Below are 18,037 nucleotides of genomic sequence, written 5' to 3'. Positions count from 1 at the left end.
TACATGCACTGTGGAAGTCTGTTTGGTGCCTCCTAAGGAAGTTAGATATAGATCTATTATGTAATCCAGCAACACAACTACCCAGAACTGAAAGCAATGACATGAACAGACATCTGCAAACCGATGTTCATAGCAGCATTATTCACGATTGCCAAAAGATGAAAACAACCCAGGTATCCATCAACCAATGAATTGATAAACTGTGGTATATGCACACAATGGAATATTACGCAGCTGTAAGAAGAAATGAAATTGTGAAGCATAGCACACCAGACACAAAAGTACAAATACTGTATCACTGCGCTATTGTGAATTAAATATATTGTATAAACTCATAGTTAATAACAAGAACATAGGTCACCAGAAAATAGAATGGGGTTAGAGAACGGAAAGCTGAGGGTTAATCTGTGCAGAAATGGTAAAAGGTTATTTGTTAGTTAATCTTTGGAAATGAACAGAAAAGGTGAAAACATATCACAGTGCTTGTAACTAGCAGTGCTATTACATGGTAAGAAGGAGAGCTAAATGCAACCTGGGACTGTATAACATAGTGAACCTTCATGTGAAATATGAATATGGGTAATACTGCACATATAAGACTTTTTCTTTAAAACTGAGCAAATGGATGCTAATGTCACAAGATGTTAAAAAAAAAAAAAAACATTATGCCAACTGAAAGAAACCAGACACAAAGTACTACCTATGTATGATTCCATTTATATAAAATGTAAATATAAATCAATTATAAAGATGGAATTAAGGCAGTGGACTTGGCCCAATGGAGAGGGCCTCTGCCACCACATGGAAGGTCCGCGGTTCAAACCCCGGGCCTCCTTGATCCATGTGCAGCTGGCCCATGCGCAGCGCTGATGTGCGCAACGAGTGCCCTGCCACGCAGGAGTGTCCCCCGTGTAGGAGAGCCCCATGCGCAAGGAGTGCACCTCGTAAGGAGAGTTGCCCAGCACGAAGGAAAGTGCAGCCTGCCCAGGAATGGCACCGCACACACAGAGAGCTGACACAAGATGAAACAACAAAAAGAAACACAGATTCCCGTGCCGCTGACAAGAACAGAAGCGGACAGAGAAGACGCAGCAAATAGACACAGAGAACAGACAACCCAGGTGGGGGGTAGAACGGGAGAGAAACAAATAAATCTTAAAAAAATTAAAAAATGGAATTAAATTAGTGATTATATGTAGGACTGGGGAAGGTCAGAGGAGAGAGATGACTGTTAAAGGGTGTAGAATTTTTCTTTTTGGAGTAAAGAAATTGTTCTAAAATTTTGTGTGATGATGAATGCATAACACTGTGATTATACTAAAAGCCACTGATTGTACACTTTGGATGGATTGTACAGTATATGAATACAGCTCAATAAAACTGCTTAAAAATTTTTCTTTTGGTCTCTGTCTGCCTCTTATAGTCTCCTTGGTTATGTCTAAGGCCTTCTTCGTTCTAACGTTTTACAAATATTTCCTAAATTTTCTTCTAAATCTTTTTATTATTTCATTATTTACATTTAAATTTTTAATTATCTAGTTGGTTTTATACGTTTGAGAGGGCTTCGGTTTTTTTTTTTAAGATTATATTTTTTATTTATTTCTCTCCCCTCTCCCCCCACCCTCTGCTCTCTGTGTCCATTCACTGGGTGTGTTATTCTGCAGCTGCCTGGCCTCTGGTCAGTGGCACCAGGAAACTGCGTCTCTTTTTTTTTTTGGTTGCATCATCTTGCTACATCAGCTCTCCGTGTGTGCAGCCCCACTCCTGGGCAGACTGCACTTTTTTCACACTTGGTGGCTCTCCTTATGGGGTACACTCCTTGCGCGTGGGACTCCCCTACGCGGGGGACACCCCTGTGTGGCACAGCACTCCTGTGCACATCAGCACTGCACGTGGGCCAGCTCACCACAGGGACCAGGAGGCCCTGGGTTTGAACCCTGGACCCCCCATGTGGTAGGCGGACACTCTATCAGTTGAGCCAAATTTGCTTCCCTTCATTTGTTTTTGTCCAGAGAGATGGCCGATTTTGACAAAAGCTTTTATTATATAAGCCACATTTTCCCCCACGAAATCTAAATTCTACCATTACCATATATTAAGGCATATAATACTATACATTGTGAAATGTTTATGAAAACACATAACAAAAGAAGTGCTAGAGGAAAAGGTCTGGAAACAAGACACACTAAACTGATAACAGTATGATCTTTAGGGAGAGGACTTTGGGGGAGGAAGCAAGGAGATGGGTCAGAGAAGTCTTTAATTATAGATAAATACTTTATAGATAAACACATTATAAAGTTTGAATTTTGTATAAGAATACATTTGCTTTGGGAAGCAGACTTGGCCCAACGAATAGGGCGTCCGCCTACCACATGGGATGTCTGTGGTTCAAACCCCAGGCCTCCTTGACCCATGCGGGGCTGGCCCATGTGCAATGCTGACGCGCGCAAGGAATGCCCTGCCTTGCAGGGGTGTCCCCCGCGTAGGGGTGCCCCACGCGCAAAGACTGTGCCCCATAAGGAAAGCCACCCAGCGCGAAAGAAAGTGCAGCCTGCCCAAGAATGGCACCGCACACACGGAGAGCGGACACAGCAAGATGACGCAACAAAAAGAAACATAGATTCCCGGTGCCGCTGATAAGGATAGAAGCGGTAACAGAAGAACACACAGCAAATGGACTCAGAGAGCAGACAACTGGGGGGGGGAAGGGGAGAGAAATAAATAAATCTTTTTAAAAAGAGACTACATTTGCTTTATTTAGTATTTAAAACTGTTTTTTTTTTCACTTCCAATATAATTTTATTAGCTATTACATCAAAATTCACTTTCAGGATTCAAAGGACTGTTTTAGAAAATACTAAAGCCTATATAATTAGATTTTTAGGGGAGTTGGGGGGAGGTTCCTGGGATTGAATATGGGCCCTAATAAATGCAAATTAAACACTCAACCATTGAGCTATACTCACTTCCTTATAATTAAATTTTAATAGAAGATAGAGCCAATTCCCATTATAACACAACCCTCAAAAAGGGAAAGATAATACTGAGAATTAAGCATACATCTATCAAGAACTAAATTGAACTGTGCATGCATAGTGTCACTTAAAGCAAAATTCCATGGGAGAATACCATTCTTCTATGGGTATGAGTTGCAGTGGCAAATCTCACTGGCTCCATACAACTGATACTAAAGGGATTTCCCATCAAAACACAAGCACAAGGAGCAGATATGGCTCAAGAGGTTAAGCGCTTGTTTCCCACATGGGAGGTCCCGGTTAGGTTCCCCATGCCTCCTAAAAAAACAGACAAACAAACAAACAAGCAGACAAATGAAAAAACCAACTCAGGGGAGCTGATGTGGCTCAGTGGTGCAGTGCTAGCTTCCCACTTACTAGGTCCCTGGTTCAATCCCCTGCCCCAGCACCTCAAAAAAAAAAAAAAAAAAAAAATACAAGCAGTCATTCAATATAAAGATGATTCTAGAAAAAGACCCTGAATCCTTATGTTCTTGTAATATGATTTGTAATATGCTGTGACACTAGTACAAAACACATCAACTCTAATGCATAGACTGTGACACATTATGACAATAGATACTAAGGAAAGCCTTTTTCTCTATCAGCAACTGCTGAGTTTTCCAGTAGTATAGGATAATCATTGATGATCTAGAGAAATTTTACTTCCTCCAGCTTGTGCAGTATTGCAGAATTCAAAACTCTTACATTTCATGCCTAATATATAGAACTGGACCAAGGAACATCTATTGCAATTATTACAGAGAATATCCAGTCATGTTCTGATATTCTGATGGCATAGGAGTCTGTGCCACATCATCATCCAGCTGTCTCCAGTACCTGGTCATATTTAAAGCAGAGTACATACATAATGGACATCCGCAGCCTTCTTTCAACATTTTCTCTTAACATTCTATATAAAAGATGCCCACATGGCAAGACATGAGCAACAACACGGGATGTGTTGCTCCAGACATACAATTCTACAGAGAGACATTTTCAATATCCTTGTGTTTTTCTTGAAGATTTATAGCTACACATAAGTTATGTTTCAAACAGTGGGAAAAAAATCTTCCTTTGGACCGGTCTTACAAATTTCAGTTTTCACAATGATACTGCTTCTTCCTTTGTCAAATACATGGCATATATTGCAATAATATTCTCCAAACAACGTGCTGCATCCTTCACAAGTCTATAGGGCATGCTGAATTTTTTTTTATGCACTGAACTTCTTTTACTTTAAAGCAATTGAGCTGATGATGTGCACTGTTATCGTGACAGAACCGGCAAGAATAAACTTGTCAGAGTAAAGTTGCTTCAGGAGACACCCTCTGTCGTGGGGCTGCCCCGCCGCCCGAGCCTAGCCGCGGGCGCCATCTTCCCGCGCACTGGCCGCCATCTCCCCCACCGCCCTTCGCTCTCCCCGGACCACCACCGCTGGACGAAGGCCACGCCCAGACAGCCAGCGCCACGCTATCACACCCCCTCCCACTACGCCAGCCACCGCGGCAAATATGGCGGCCGAGCACGTAATCGGGGCAGCCCGATTTCTGGTTCCCGGGGCTACAGGCCGGAAACGAAAGGAAATGCAATCTATGTCGTAGATGTTAGTCTTTGCCTCCGCGCTAAAGGTAATAATGCTAAGGTTGCATCTTCTTTTTCCCCATCGCTACCCTCCCAAACCCCGAGTCGTGGTACGGAGCAAGGAGGATCGCAGGTCCCCAGAGTGAAGGAAAGCTCTCCCGCCACGTCGGCATCCGTAACCAGACGCCGCCCCCCCCTCCCCCTGTCCTTTCCGGCTTCGTAAAAGGGGTAAAATTGATTTTTAAAGAAAACGTATTTTTAAAGAAAATTTGCGGGAGACAGAAAACAAGCATCTAAATTCTCCGCAAGCCACCTCTATCCGAATATATGCTAGTTTTCAAAATGTACCACTTTGCACAATCTGTAATCTAAAAGAATATATTTAATCAATGATCAATTCAAATTTGTGTTAATACTGTTTACCAGTTTCCATAAATATGACATTTTTAAAAAATAATCACTTTTTGCTCTGAATAATTACTCGTCAGTGAAATCAGCTACATGCCCCAATTCAATTTTTTTAATTTGAAGAAAAATAGGAATACTTAAAAATGATTTACCTGATTGATTTTTTCTGGAGAGATCCTGCAGGCACTATCAGACGTTGAACACTGGGCAGAGGTGGAAAATGATGTCATTTTGGCAGTGAAATAATTGCAGTCTGTTGATAAAACTGAAAAGAAAAAAATTCATAAAATATATGCTCAAGTAGAAAATAGTCTCTTACACCAAAGCAGTCAGCAAAGTTAAAAACACACATATAAGAGCAACCTACACAAATGCAATATATCCCTAGTGAGGTTCTTGTTACCTTTTGGATCTCTTTTCTAGTTTAAACCCTGCAAAAAAAACAGAAGTTTAATTAAGAGGAAGAACCAGCTATGCTTCCCTCAGAAGAAGTCTTAAACAGAAAAAGGTGCCAGCATACTCCAACATTCACACTGACATGAACAAATAAATTATTTTAGCTGAAAATCAAATTTGCAATCCCACGGAAAAACCCAAGGAAGATAATAAGATAGTTCTTCAGTATCTCCTCTTCTCTTGGACTGTGCTCAAGAGCACCCTCTGGAAGACAGAAGCAGAGCTGGGGGAAGCGCCAAGATAAAAGGATTAAATTTCCAGGAACACTTGGGAAAACCTCTACAACATGTTCGAACATGTCTTGGTAAGGAGCCACAAGAATTTAAGAGTAAAAACTCTTGGTATCCATACAGATTGAGAGATGAATTTTTTTGCTTGGTTGTCTGTTTGTTTTTTTATTATTACTATTAATTAAATAATGAAAATGTTGTAATGATTGAAGTGATGAATGCAAAACTATAATCTCTTTTGGGATTTACTAAATTCGAACTGTCACAAACCCTTTGCCCGTTTTTAAATTGGATTGTCTTGTTGAGTTGTAGGAGTTCCTTATATAGTCTGGATATTAAGCCATTATCAGATATATGGTTTCCAAAATATTGCACAAAGTTTTTAATTTTGATGAAGTCCTATTTATCTACTCTTTTGTTGCTCATGCTTTTGGTGTGAAGTCCCACAATCTGTTTTATATTACAAGGTTCTGAAGATATTTCCCTGTTTTCCTCTGAGAATTAATACTTTTAGTGCTTATATTTAGGTCATCCTTGATCCACTCTGAGTTAATTTATGCACAGGGTATGAGGCAGGACTCCATCTTCATATATGGATACCCAGTTTTCCCAGCACCATTTGTTGAAGAGAAGAGTTTTTCCCCATTGAGTGAGCTTGACTCCCTTGGCAAAAATCAACTGGCTTGGTACCCATCAATAGCTCAAGTGTAAATACAAGCCTGTAGTTTAGGATGGTATAATGAGGACTCTGCAGGATAATAGTAAATAATACTCTGCTAAGAGAAAATATGCCTAGTCTTCAGAAGGTTGCCTCTGGATACTGAAATTGTACGTGCAATTTACTGTCTGGCTTTTCTTTTCTTTTTCTTCATAATTTCTGTGTCTTTAAACTTTTTGAGTTTATTTGCTCTTTTGCAATGAATGTAAATTAGTTTTATAACTAAAAATTATCTTTATGAAGGAAGTAAGAAAACACAGAGCTCTACTTGTAATGTCTTCTGTCTCTTCATCTCTCCCAGAATCCTATCTCAATAGATCTTTCTTTTAGTAGTTTTCTCTCAAAGGTATGGAATTGCTTCACTTACAAGAAATATCTGAAATGACTGAAACAAGATTACTTCTTAATTCTATTGAAAAATTAATTATTTTGTAGTAAGTGAAAGGAAATTTGTACTTTAAGGATTAATCATTCATCTAAAACTAGTGAAAATCGTTAGAGAAATTATTTTATTTCCAATATTAATGGTATTTCTAGTTTTAAAACAAACATCTACACCTTATATACACAGAAAAACTACCAAGTGAAAAAATAATCGGAGAAACATCCTATAGCATGGTCAAACTTTTAAAATACTAAGTGCAATACACTACACAAAAATGCAATTACTTACATGAAAGCTCTAGAAAAGCAAATATACAGGGACAGAAAGTAGAGAAAAAGGTAATCAGGGGCTTGGAGAATTGGATAGTTACTGTGTAAAGGGTACATAGTTTCTGTTTGGGGGAATGAAAATTTTTTGGAAATACTGGTGATGGCTGCACAATATTGTTAATGTAATTGATGACACTGAATGGTACACTTAAAAACGGTTAAATGGCAAATTGTATGTTAAATATATTTAGTACAAGTAAAAATAATTCCATTAAAAAAATGAATTGGGGAAACGGACTTTGGCCCAGTGGTTAGGGCGTCTGTCTACCACATGGGAGGTCTGCGGTTCAAACCCCGGGCCTCCTTGACCCGTGTGGAGCTGGCCCATGCACAGTGCTGATGCGCGCAAAGGAGTGCCGTGCCACACAGGGGTGTCCCCCACGTAAGGGAGCCCCACGCACGCGCAAGGAGTGCACCTGTAAGGAGAGCCGCCCAGCGCGAAAGAAAAAGTGCAGCCTGCCGAGGAATGGCGCCGCCCACACTTCCCGTGCCACTGACGACAACAGAAGCGGACAAAGAAACAAGACGCAACAAAAAGACACAGAAAATAGACAACTGGGGCAGGGGAGGGGAATTAAAATAAATAAAAATAAATCTTTAAAAAAATAATAAAAAATAAAAAAATGAATTGGGTGTAAATGTTTGAATTTATTTCTGCACTCTCAACTCTATTCTACTGGTCTAAATGTCTGCCCTTATGCCAGTATCATACTGATTTGCTTACTCTTGCTTTGTATTAAGTTTTGAGTTCTTTTTCAATATGGTCTGGCTATTCCTCATCCTTCCATATAAATTTCATGATTAGCTTTTCCATTCTGTAATATGTTAGAATTTTTATTGGGATTGTGTTAAATCTGCAAATTGCTTTGGGTAGTGTTGTCATCTTAATGATGGTAATTTTTCATAGTAATGCCATATTTTATTTATTCTATGAATGGACATTTACAATATTAATGGAACTTAATCCAAGAGAAGTTCAACTTACACTTATTTAAAACATTTCAATACCAGTTATTAAAAAGACAAATAGTCAAAATAATCATGGTCAAAATTTTTGTGTCAAAAACTTAAAGGAAGGCGGCGGCATGGCACAGGCCGGAGGATGGTTGAGGGTCCATGGGCTTTGTGTGGCCGCATGGAACGAGGTCACGAGCCTCTCCTCGGTGGACGAAGGCGAGGCCAGCACAAGCATAGCCAAGGGTGGGGACGAACGGGCCCTGCGGCAACATCGGTGGCAAGAAGCAGCAGAGCAGCAGCCTAAACATGTAGGAAGCCAATAAGGAGCAGCCCATGGGGATGACAGACGCCACCAAGAATGGACACGAGCCCACCCCTGACGGCAAGTCACTGGCCAGGCGCTAGGACTACAGCGCACTCCCCACCCCCACCCCAAGAACCAGTACAGCGCCGAGGGCGACCAGGTCAACGCCGATAGGAACAAGGAGGATGACGTGGAAGATGTGTCTTGGTGGCCTGAGCTGGAATACCAGCAAAAAGGGCCTAAAGGACTATTTTACCAAGTTTGGAGAAGTCCTTGACTGTACAATAAAAAATGGATCCTAACACTGGACGTCAAGAGGGTTTGGGTTTATCCTCTTCAAAGATGCAGCCAGGGTGGAGAAAGTCTTCTGCGAAAGGAGCACAGGCTGGACGGCTGTCTCACTGACCCCAAAAAGGCCATGGCCATGAAGAAGGATCCAGTAAAGAAAATCCTTGTGGGGGGCCTGAATCCTGAAGCCACTGAGGAGAAGATCAAGGAATACCTTGGCAAGTTTGGGGATCCCATGGATCCAAAGTCTAACAAAAGAAGGGACTTTGTTTTCATCACTTTTAAAGAAGAGGAACCTGTGAAGAAGGTTCTGGAGAAAGTTTCACACTGTTGGTGGAAGCAAGTGTGAAATCAAGGTGGCCCTGCCTAAGGATCTATCAGCAACAGCAGTATGGCTCTGGGGCCTCAGAAACCACAACCGAGGAAACCAAGGCAGTGGCAGCAGTAGAGGAAGTAAAGGTCAGAGTCAGAGATGGAATCAGGGCTACAGCTACCAACTGGGCTACTGGCGGGCTCTGGTGGCTACTACTTGCCCTATGGCTATTACGGCTACACTCCCACTACAACTATAGTGAGGTAGTACTAATTAGGGGAAGAGCCAGAGACCTGTGGCCATCAGAATGATTACAAGCTGTACTTAGACTGCAGCAGGACACCAGACTGACCACACACACTTTGTTTGGATATCTAGTGGACACAATTATGTACCAAATTTAACTTGGCAAACTTTCTATGGCTTGTCCCATGTGCATTTTATTGAAAATTTTCCCCCTGGAAATCACTCTCCCGTTTACTATTTCCAGAGCCCTAGTTGTTAGGCAGCATGTGGTGTATCTGAGGCCAAAGCGGCATTGTGGGTGGATGGTACCAGGTTCCCAGAGCCAGTGTGGAGTGTCTGCTTCCAGCCGTCACTCTGCAGCCTGAGCTTGGGGACCCTGGTTGTAAAGAGTCACCCGTATCTAGGAAACCAGTGTCACCTTTTAATTTCATATTATTTGTACCATACATTTCCTGTAATGGAAGTGTTAATTTTACTTTATTTTTTGGTGCCATTTGGGAATCTAATGTATTGTAAGGTATTTTACACATGTCTGATTTTGCCACAACCTGGATACTGAAGCCATCCAAGCTTTTAAAATAAAAATGTAACCATCCCACCACAAAAAAAAAAAAAAACAAAAAACACAACTTACAGGAGAGGAGCCAATATGGCTCATTGTTTGAGCACTTGCTTCCCATATATCAGTTCCCAAGTTCAATCCCTAGCCCCAGTACCCAAAAGAAGAAAAACTTAAAGGTGTAGCTCAGTGGTTAAGTGCACCTGCTTCCCATACTTCCTTTAAAAAAAAAAAAAAGTCTAAGGTCACGTAAATTACTAAAAGGAAAGCTAAAAAATATACAGTCCTGGGCAGGCTGCACTTTTCTTTAGGGCTGGGCGGCTCTCCTTACGGGGTGCACTCCTTGCGCGTGGGGCTCCCCTACGCGGGGACACCCCTGCGTGGCAGGGCACTCCTTGCGCGCATCAGCACTGCACATGGGCCAGCTCCACACGGGTCAAGGAGGCCCGGGGTTTGAACCGCGGACCTCCCATGTCGTAGACGGATGCCCTAACCCCTGGGCCAAGTCCGTTTCCCGCATTTGACCTTTGTAATGCTTTACAAATATTATATATTTAATCTTGAAAATATGTTTAAGTTAGGTATTGTTACTTATTTGTGTGTGTGAGGTATGGGGACCAGGGATCAAACCCTAGACCGCATCTGTGGGAAGTGAACACTCAACCAATGAGCCACATCAGCTCCCCTGAGTTGTTATTTTGTTTGTTTGCCTATTTTCAGGAGGCACTGGGAATTCAACCCGAGACCGCCCATATGGGAAGCAGGCACTCAACTGCTTGATTCTCATCTGCTGAAGCAGGCACTCAACCACTAAGCTACATCCACTCCCAATAAGAGCTGGTTTTCCTTGTTTGTTCGGTTTTATTTAAGAGGTACCAGAGAGGGAGCCCGGGACCTCATATACAGGAAGCAAGTGCTCAACCACTTCAGCTACATCTGCTCCTCCCTACCTACTCTTTTAAAGAGAAACCAAGGCTTAAAGAAGTCAAGGTAACTTGTTCAAATCTAAAGCTTATCCGTACCACTGTAACATGCTGCCATTTAGTAGAAACATGCATTTGCTCAAACCAAAAAGTTAGGAGTCATCCTTGATCTCTCCCTCTTCCCTCATTATCACATCCATCACCAAACCTTTCCGATTTTAACTCCTAAATCTTTCAAATCCACCCTTTCTCTTCATCTGCATGACCACTTCCTCAAACCAGAAAGTGTTCTTTCTTGCCTGGATCACTACAATAGATCCCTACCTGATCTCTGGATCCACTCCAATCCCATGCCACTCCAAATCCCAAAAGAGATTTAAAGCAAAGAGATCTTTTTGAAAAACCAATTCTCAGCAGCTTTCTAGTGCTCTAAAAATACTCAGTACCAACTTATCCGCCTTGCTCCTTGCACTTCAGCCACAATGATCTTGTAGTTTCTCAAACAGGGCCTTTGTTTCCCACTTCAGGCCTTTGCACTCATTACTTCATTTAGAACATTATTAGTTATGTACCAGTCGGACTCATTACAATGAGTTAATCTTCATATCTCAGTCTGTTACCTTCCTAGTAATCAATAGAGGCTAAAAACATTTAAATGAAAAGGATTACCAAGCGTTAATCAGCAATGCATGTGGAGAAAGACCTTGATCAAAAGGGTGAAATATTAAATAAAATGTAATTTTTATGACTAAGATTTTACAGTGAGCCTGGAGGTCATTCCAAAGGTTATGCTTATGCAGGTCTCAGCAAGACTTCACGAACTGCCACAGTAAACAAAGCCTCAAACAAAAGTGCTCCTGAGGGCCCTAGAAACATCCGGACACCAGAGGCAAGCCACACAGCCATATGAAATCAACACCCCTTCAGTGGGCTCTATCTGGTAATATAGGAAAAGCTGTCCCTCCAATATAACATAATTATAATTATACTCATTTATATATCTCCTATTCATGATTCTTTTACCCTTTTTTTTTTCTGGATACCACCGCGGCCAGGGATTGAGCCTGGGACCTATATGTGGAAAGATGGTACTCAACCACTGAGCCACACAGGCTCCCCTGAGTTGGTTTTTTCTTTGTTTTCCTTGTTTTTTATTTGTTTTTAGGATGCAGGGGACAGGACCCAGGACCTCACATGCTGGAAGGAAGCACTCAACTACCTGAGCCATACTCACTCCCTCCACTTCTTTTATTTGAACCTATAATTTTCAATTTACCTATTAAGTATATTTCTCAGAGACTTAAAGCCTTCAGACTGTTCCTATGCCAATTGAGACCTGAAACCCAGCAGATGAGCAGCCAACTCCTACTTCCAGTTCTTCCGGCCTGCCCTGAACAACTAACAAAATGATGATGATGGATCGGCCCAACCCCAAAAGCAAAGAGCATTTTCAAATGCAAGCAAAACAATCCCATTCCTCTGTCCCATAACATTTATGTCCCTTCTCAGCCTAAAGCCATCAGAGTGAACAACATCCCTCAAAATTAAGGCATGAACAAAAAAAATAAGGGGGGGAAGTGGACTTGGCCCAATGGATAGGGCGTCCGCCTACCCCACGGGAGGTCCGTGGTTCAAACCCCGGGCCTTCTGACGCGTGTGGAGCTGGCCCATGAACAGTGCTGATGCGCACAAGGAGTGCCATGCTGCATAGGGGAGCCCCATGCACAAGGAGTGCGCCTAGTAAGGAGAGCAGCCCAGCGTGAAAGAAAGTGCAGCCTGCCCAGGAATGGCGCAGCACACACACGGAGAGCTAACACAGCAAGATGATGCAACAAAAAGAAACACAGATTCCCGTGCCACTGATAAGGACAGAAGTGGTCACAGAAGAACATACAGCAAATGGACACAGAGAGCAGATAACTGGCAGGGAGGAGGAGAGAGAGAGAAAAATACATTTAAAAATTAATAAAAAATGTAAAATAACATTCTAAAAAAAGGGGGGGAATGTAACTACTGGCTAAAGCTGATTTGTTTTTATTATTAGCTGAGCAATTTATAACACTGATATAAAAATTTTTAATTAAAAAATGCTAACAAAAAAAGTTGGGTGTGGGTTGGGCTTTACCGTGCATGGAGCAGGCTAATATCACTTGACCCACCAACCAATCTTATCACTAAAAGAGGGTCATTCACACATTATGCACTATGTATGTGCACTGAGCAACACCCAAGAACTCGACCAGGAAAACAATAAAAGAAAAAAAGAACCCAAATATAATTAAGCTTCTGGATCTAACGACCAGTTTGTAGGAAAATGAAGAGTGGAGAAAAATTAAAACAAAACTAAAAGGAAGCAACTAGCCAATTCTATAGGGGATGGAACAGGGTGATTATTATAGAGACTTAAAAAACATCAACGATGTAATGCATGGCCCATATTCAAATCCTGATTCAACCAAGTCATTTATAAAGTGTCTTAAAAAAAAATCAGGAAACTGAATTATGTACTAGGTATTAGATACTATTAAGAAAATATCAGGAAGCAGATTTGGCTCAACGGATAGAGTGTCTGCATACCACATGGGAGGTCCAAGGCTCAAACCCAGGGCCTCCTGACCCATGTGATGAGCTGGCCCATGCGCAGTGTTGATGCACGCAAGGAGTGCCCTGCCACGCAGGGGTGTCCCCACATAGGGGAGCCCAATGCACAAGGAGCATGCCCCGTAAGGAGAGCTGCCCAGTGCGAAAAAAGCGCAGCCTGCCCAGGAGTGGTGCCACACACACGAAGAGCTGATTCAGCAAGATGACGCCACAAAAAGAGACACGGATTCCCAGGGCCGCTGACAAGAATATAAGCAGACACAGAAGAACCACAAAGCGAATGGACGCAGAGAGCAGACAACTGGGGGTGGGGGGGGAGGAAGGGGAGAGAAAAAAAAATCTTTAAAAGAAAAAAAAAACTGTCAATTGTGATAGAAAGGAACTGTGGTTATTATTTTTTTAATCCTTACCAGATAATACATACTGATATATTTAAAGGTAAAATGACAAATACACTTTAAAATACTTCATTAAAAAGGTGGGGGAAATAGACAAAAACAACACTGATTTTATTAAATAGGTTTTAACTACCTTATTGAATTTGGAAGAAATCACAAAAATTTTATCTATGGGTTTATTGCATCTTGGAAAAAAATGGTAAATTTGGAAAATATTCCAGTTAAATTAAAAGAATTGGTATCACTAACCTGTACTGCTCGGATTCTCTGTAGATACTTTTATTTCTAACTAATAATAAACCCTAGGGGTGAGAATTGAGTACTGAAAAGAATTTGCCTGCTTTTAAATGAAAAAGAGGGAAAAGTCCTTTTTAATTTTTGCAATTTTCTTTGTTCTCAAAAGGACTCCCTCTCAAGAGGGATGTATTCTTTAACAATAGTCTAGGAATGAAAGAGAAGCCGATCCCACCACCTCATTCAACAATATTAGAACCAGGAATATCCCAAGACAGACAAAAATACCCTGATTCTTCAGCACTTTTGAAGAGCTGAAAGATTATCCTATATGGCTTGCAGAACTGAGGAGGGGCTTCCATTTCCAGAAACTCATACCCTTCATTGAGTATAATGTATACATAAGTTGTAATGCTCTATTTCCAACTTATTCTCCATTCCATCTCTGTACTCCTCTTCCACCACTCAATACAACCATATGAATTTGGTTTCTTGAACTTGCCTAGCCCAATGCTTTTAGTACTGTTTTTCAAAGTTCAAGTAGTACCCAAGTTGGTCTAAACATCCTAAACCTCTCAAATTAAACGAGAAGAGAAAAAAGAAGAGTATGCAGCAAAGGTAAGTTTGTGGTACCTGTTTCTGTTACATAAAAACAGCTGCACTTAACAGAGTTAAGTATCTTTTTTGTCAGGCACTTTTTAAAGTTACATACAGTAACTCATTTAATTTTTGCAGCTTTACTATGAGGTAGATATATTATTGCCACCATTTTCAAAAGAGAGAGCAGAGGCAGAAAGACAATAAGTTGCTCAAAATCTTGGATTCCGAGTTAAAGCACTCTGCCTGCAGAGCCAGGGCTCTTGACAATCACCTCTCCTGTGTGTCCTGGGTCACAATATAATTTTTTTATATTGTGGGTCAAGGTTAAAAGTTTGAAAGCCACTGTCTTAGCACCTGTTCTTTCTCCTCCTTCATGCCTGGAAAATCTTTAGTCATTCTTCTACTTAGTTCAAAAGCCACTTCCTGTGACACAAGGTTTTTCTGACTCAAAGGAAGTTGATGACACCAAGTATTAAAACACCACAGTAGCTCTTTCTCTCTCTCTATCCGCCATCATGCATGCATCTGACTTCCATCTTTGCCATGTTTTCTCTTAAGACTTTTAGAATCAAGCAATTCCTGGCCAAAAAGAACAGAATCGCCCCATTCCTCAATGGATTTGAATGAAAACTGGCAATAAAATCAGATACAACTCCAAGAGGACACACTGGAGAAGAACCAAGCTGTGTCTGTAAGGAATGGCACATGTAATAACTCACATGGTTACACTGTAACAAGCTCACTAACATCTTGCCATGTGAAGTTGAAAAAACACCCTTTCTGAACAGTTGGATCTACTTTATTGAAGGAAAATGCTGGTTTTTTTCTTGTTTTCATGCTTTGGCATAAATAAGTGAGGCCTTTTGTTTGAAAAAAACAGGTTATAGTTATGCTTTTATGTGTGCCTTCTACTGGACAGAAGTAATAGAAACAGGAAAAGTCTTATTCATCTTTCAATGCTGATGAAGAAGTGATTTCTATGCTATACTTAGTTCAAGACTCTTCTACACCTCATCCTCAAATCTCCATCTTTGAAGCCAATTGTGGTTTTAAGACTCTTAACTTTTTTTTTTAAGAAAGAAACTATTTAGAGATTGTTTCAGTGAGGTGTGTGGAAGTTCAATCCGGCAGTTTGTGGAAAAAAAAAAAACAACAAGCAAGCCAGAAAGCAACATCAGTGGGGAACTGGTTAACAAATTGCTGCACTATAATGCAATACTATGAGAGTCTTTTAAATACTGTATTATATGTATACTGTATGGAAAGTTGTCGACAGTTATTTGAAAAACTTATTGTGCAGAACGATACATAGAAAATGATCCCCCTGTTGTTTAAAAATGTCACTATGTAGAAAAAGTCAAGAAAAATAAAATCAAACACATAATAGTAGCTAATCTTAAGAGAGGACAGGTTAGGAATGGTGGATTGTCCATACACTTCAGTACTTCAGTATTGTTTGCATCTTTTTTTAACAGGCACCCATATTTTGACATTTAAAACATATATATATAAAATAAAAAGGTATGCTGACTAAAATACATACTGCCGAACCCTAAATCCTGATATTCTGTCTCGGGAGGTGTGAGTGTGGTCCCCAAAGGGGCATTTTCAAGCAAGCACTCCAGTGCCCCGACATAGATGGTCTACAGCCCTGAGATATTCTAATTCAAAACCTTAAGAAACGTCATTCTCCCCGCCTCCCTCTCTCTCATCCCTTTCCTCCAAAGTGTCTCGGTATTCCTCAAATGTTACGTTCAGTTAACCATCGTCAATCCAACTATTTCAATTTTAGGTGAGTAAAATGTTGGCTGAAACCACATCACACCACCCTACCTCCACTTTTATCTCATCTCATAACCCTAACCCCACCGTCTTCCGCTCGGCGTGACGGTCCTCAAAGCCGCCACCCATGCTTCAAGCTCCTCCCGCCCGCTACTTCCCATCCAGGGCCTGGAAAATTTGGCGACCCCGCTGTTCCCCGTCTCGAAGCTTCCTCCTCCCAGCCCCCCAGCAACCCGCTGACAAAAACGAAGAGCCACACCTTACGGCAGCTCCATGAGTTGCTCCCCCGCCGAGCCCGGGGAAGGGGAGTGTCAGTCACAGATTCTAAGGCCCCAGCAGCATTTTTGAAACCGAGAGTAATGAGAGAGGAACTTCCGGCCTCCCAAACCATCACACACATGAGCTTCCGGTGACACATCCGGTGACCATAGATGGGGAAATTGGAGCTAGAAAGGCTAAGGTCTCCCTACCATAGAGTAGATCCTGGCCTGGGGAGAGATACTTTTGGGTACCTTTTCTTCAGACTTTCTTTGGTTCATACTAAAAGTCCATCTGATTGGAAACCAATTACATATTAATGCGAATCAAGAGGAGAAAGCAGAGGGGAAGAGGAAGGACATGAAATAGGCATTTTATAATTTATCAATGGATGAGCAAGGCACCCCAGTAGCACTGGTTTTGTGTAGAACTCAGATCTCTTGAGTTGGGTATGCCTCTTACACTAGCTTTGAAATAGGAAGGCAACAAAATAGTTTTCCCACTTTATGTTCGAAGGAACAAATGTTTGAAAATTTGACTGTCAGAAAGGCAGCCTGTTGAATTTGTAGGAAAGCCAAGACATAACTGCAAGTTTGCTCATTCTTGTGAAATTTGGATGATTAAGAGCTGAGAGATTTCAAGAGAGAAAGTTTGGGGAAATCATAGGGTCTGGTGATATTTACAGACGTGTACCAGGAGATCAGAAAAGAAGGAGGGGAGAAACCTACGAGCATAATTAAAGGCAACCTTCAGCTCTTTGGAAAAACTACATTTCTTCTGTTCCTTAATGTTAAGTCACACTCAGCATTATGTATTCATTCACACGCCACAGAGGTGGCGGAAGAGGGGAAACAGAACATCCCCGTGTTGTAGCTGATTGGGGGAGATAAGACTAGAATGCACACTAATAATTACAAGATATTAAGATTATTGTGCTAAAAAATAAAAGTAAAGAGTGGTGCAAAGAACAAGATGTAGCTTGCTGTGGTTTGCACAACCAGGTAATCTAGTCCAACCTTTCTCCAACACAGAGCGCCTTCAGCCAAACCTCCTGGGCGTGCTGTCTTCAACCATTTCCTATGCCAGAAAGGACCACTGCCTTCCGTAATACCTCATTTCATTCATTTCGGGATGACCTCTAATGTTAGGGCATTTTACTGACCTGAAATATGTTGCCTTGCAATTTCTATTGGTCTTAGTTCTGCACTTTAGAAGTAAAGAAGGCTTTACTTTTTCAAATATGAACACTATTCGAGTTATTTAAAAACGCTACCATGTCCCATCCCAAACTCCTCCCTCTTTTTACCCCGCAGGCTAAAAATCCCTGGGGAAACTATTTGAGGTGGTTTCAAACTCCCTTGCTACCCCGGTTGCCATCGTCTGTATAAACGCCAGTTTTTCCGCTTTAAAATGTGGCTCCAACTGACCCATGCAAGTAAAACGGAGC

The 18,037-nt window shown here is 41.3% G+C and overlaps 1 protein-coding gene and 1 pseudogene across 6 annotated transcripts in view; both read right to left on the bottom strand.

Moving 5' to 3' along the window:
• The window catches only part of MDM4 (MDM4 regulator of p53), a 55,627-nt gene extending 38,895 nt beyond the window's left edge, over positions 1–16,732 (bottom strand). For 2 of the 6 annotated variants that reach the window (XM_071207691.1, XM_023588948.2), the window contains exons 1-2: positions 16,592–16,732; positions 5,162–5,274 (exon numbers count right to left, since the gene is read on the bottom strand). In XM_071207691.1, coding sequence (XP_071063792.1) covers positions 5,162–5,239 — 78 coding nt within the window. In that variant the 5' untranslated portion in view covers positions 5,240–5,274; positions 16,592–16,732. Of the gene's footprint in view, positions 1–5,161; positions 5,275–5,376; positions 5,679–16,591 lie in introns of those variants that run through there. The other 4 variants (XM_023588947.3, XM_023588946.3, XM_058275035.2 and 1 more) reach the window with 4 other exon arrangements.
• LOC105746173 (RING finger and CHY zinc finger domain-containing protein 1 pseudogene) lies at positions 3,658–4,416 on the bottom strand (annotated as a pseudogene).
• Positions 16,733–18,037: the final 1,305 nt, after the last annotated feature.

This window comes from Dasypus novemcinctus, chromosome 13, assembly GCF_030445035.2.
Source record: "Dasypus novemcinctus isolate mDasNov1 chromosome 13, mDasNov1.1.hap2, whole genome shotgun sequence".
Classification (NCBI taxonomy): domain Eukaryota; kingdom Metazoa; phylum Chordata; class Mammalia; order Cingulata; family Dasypodidae; genus Dasypus; species Dasypus novemcinctus.
This window is presented reverse-complemented; position numbering and strand designations above follow the sequence as displayed.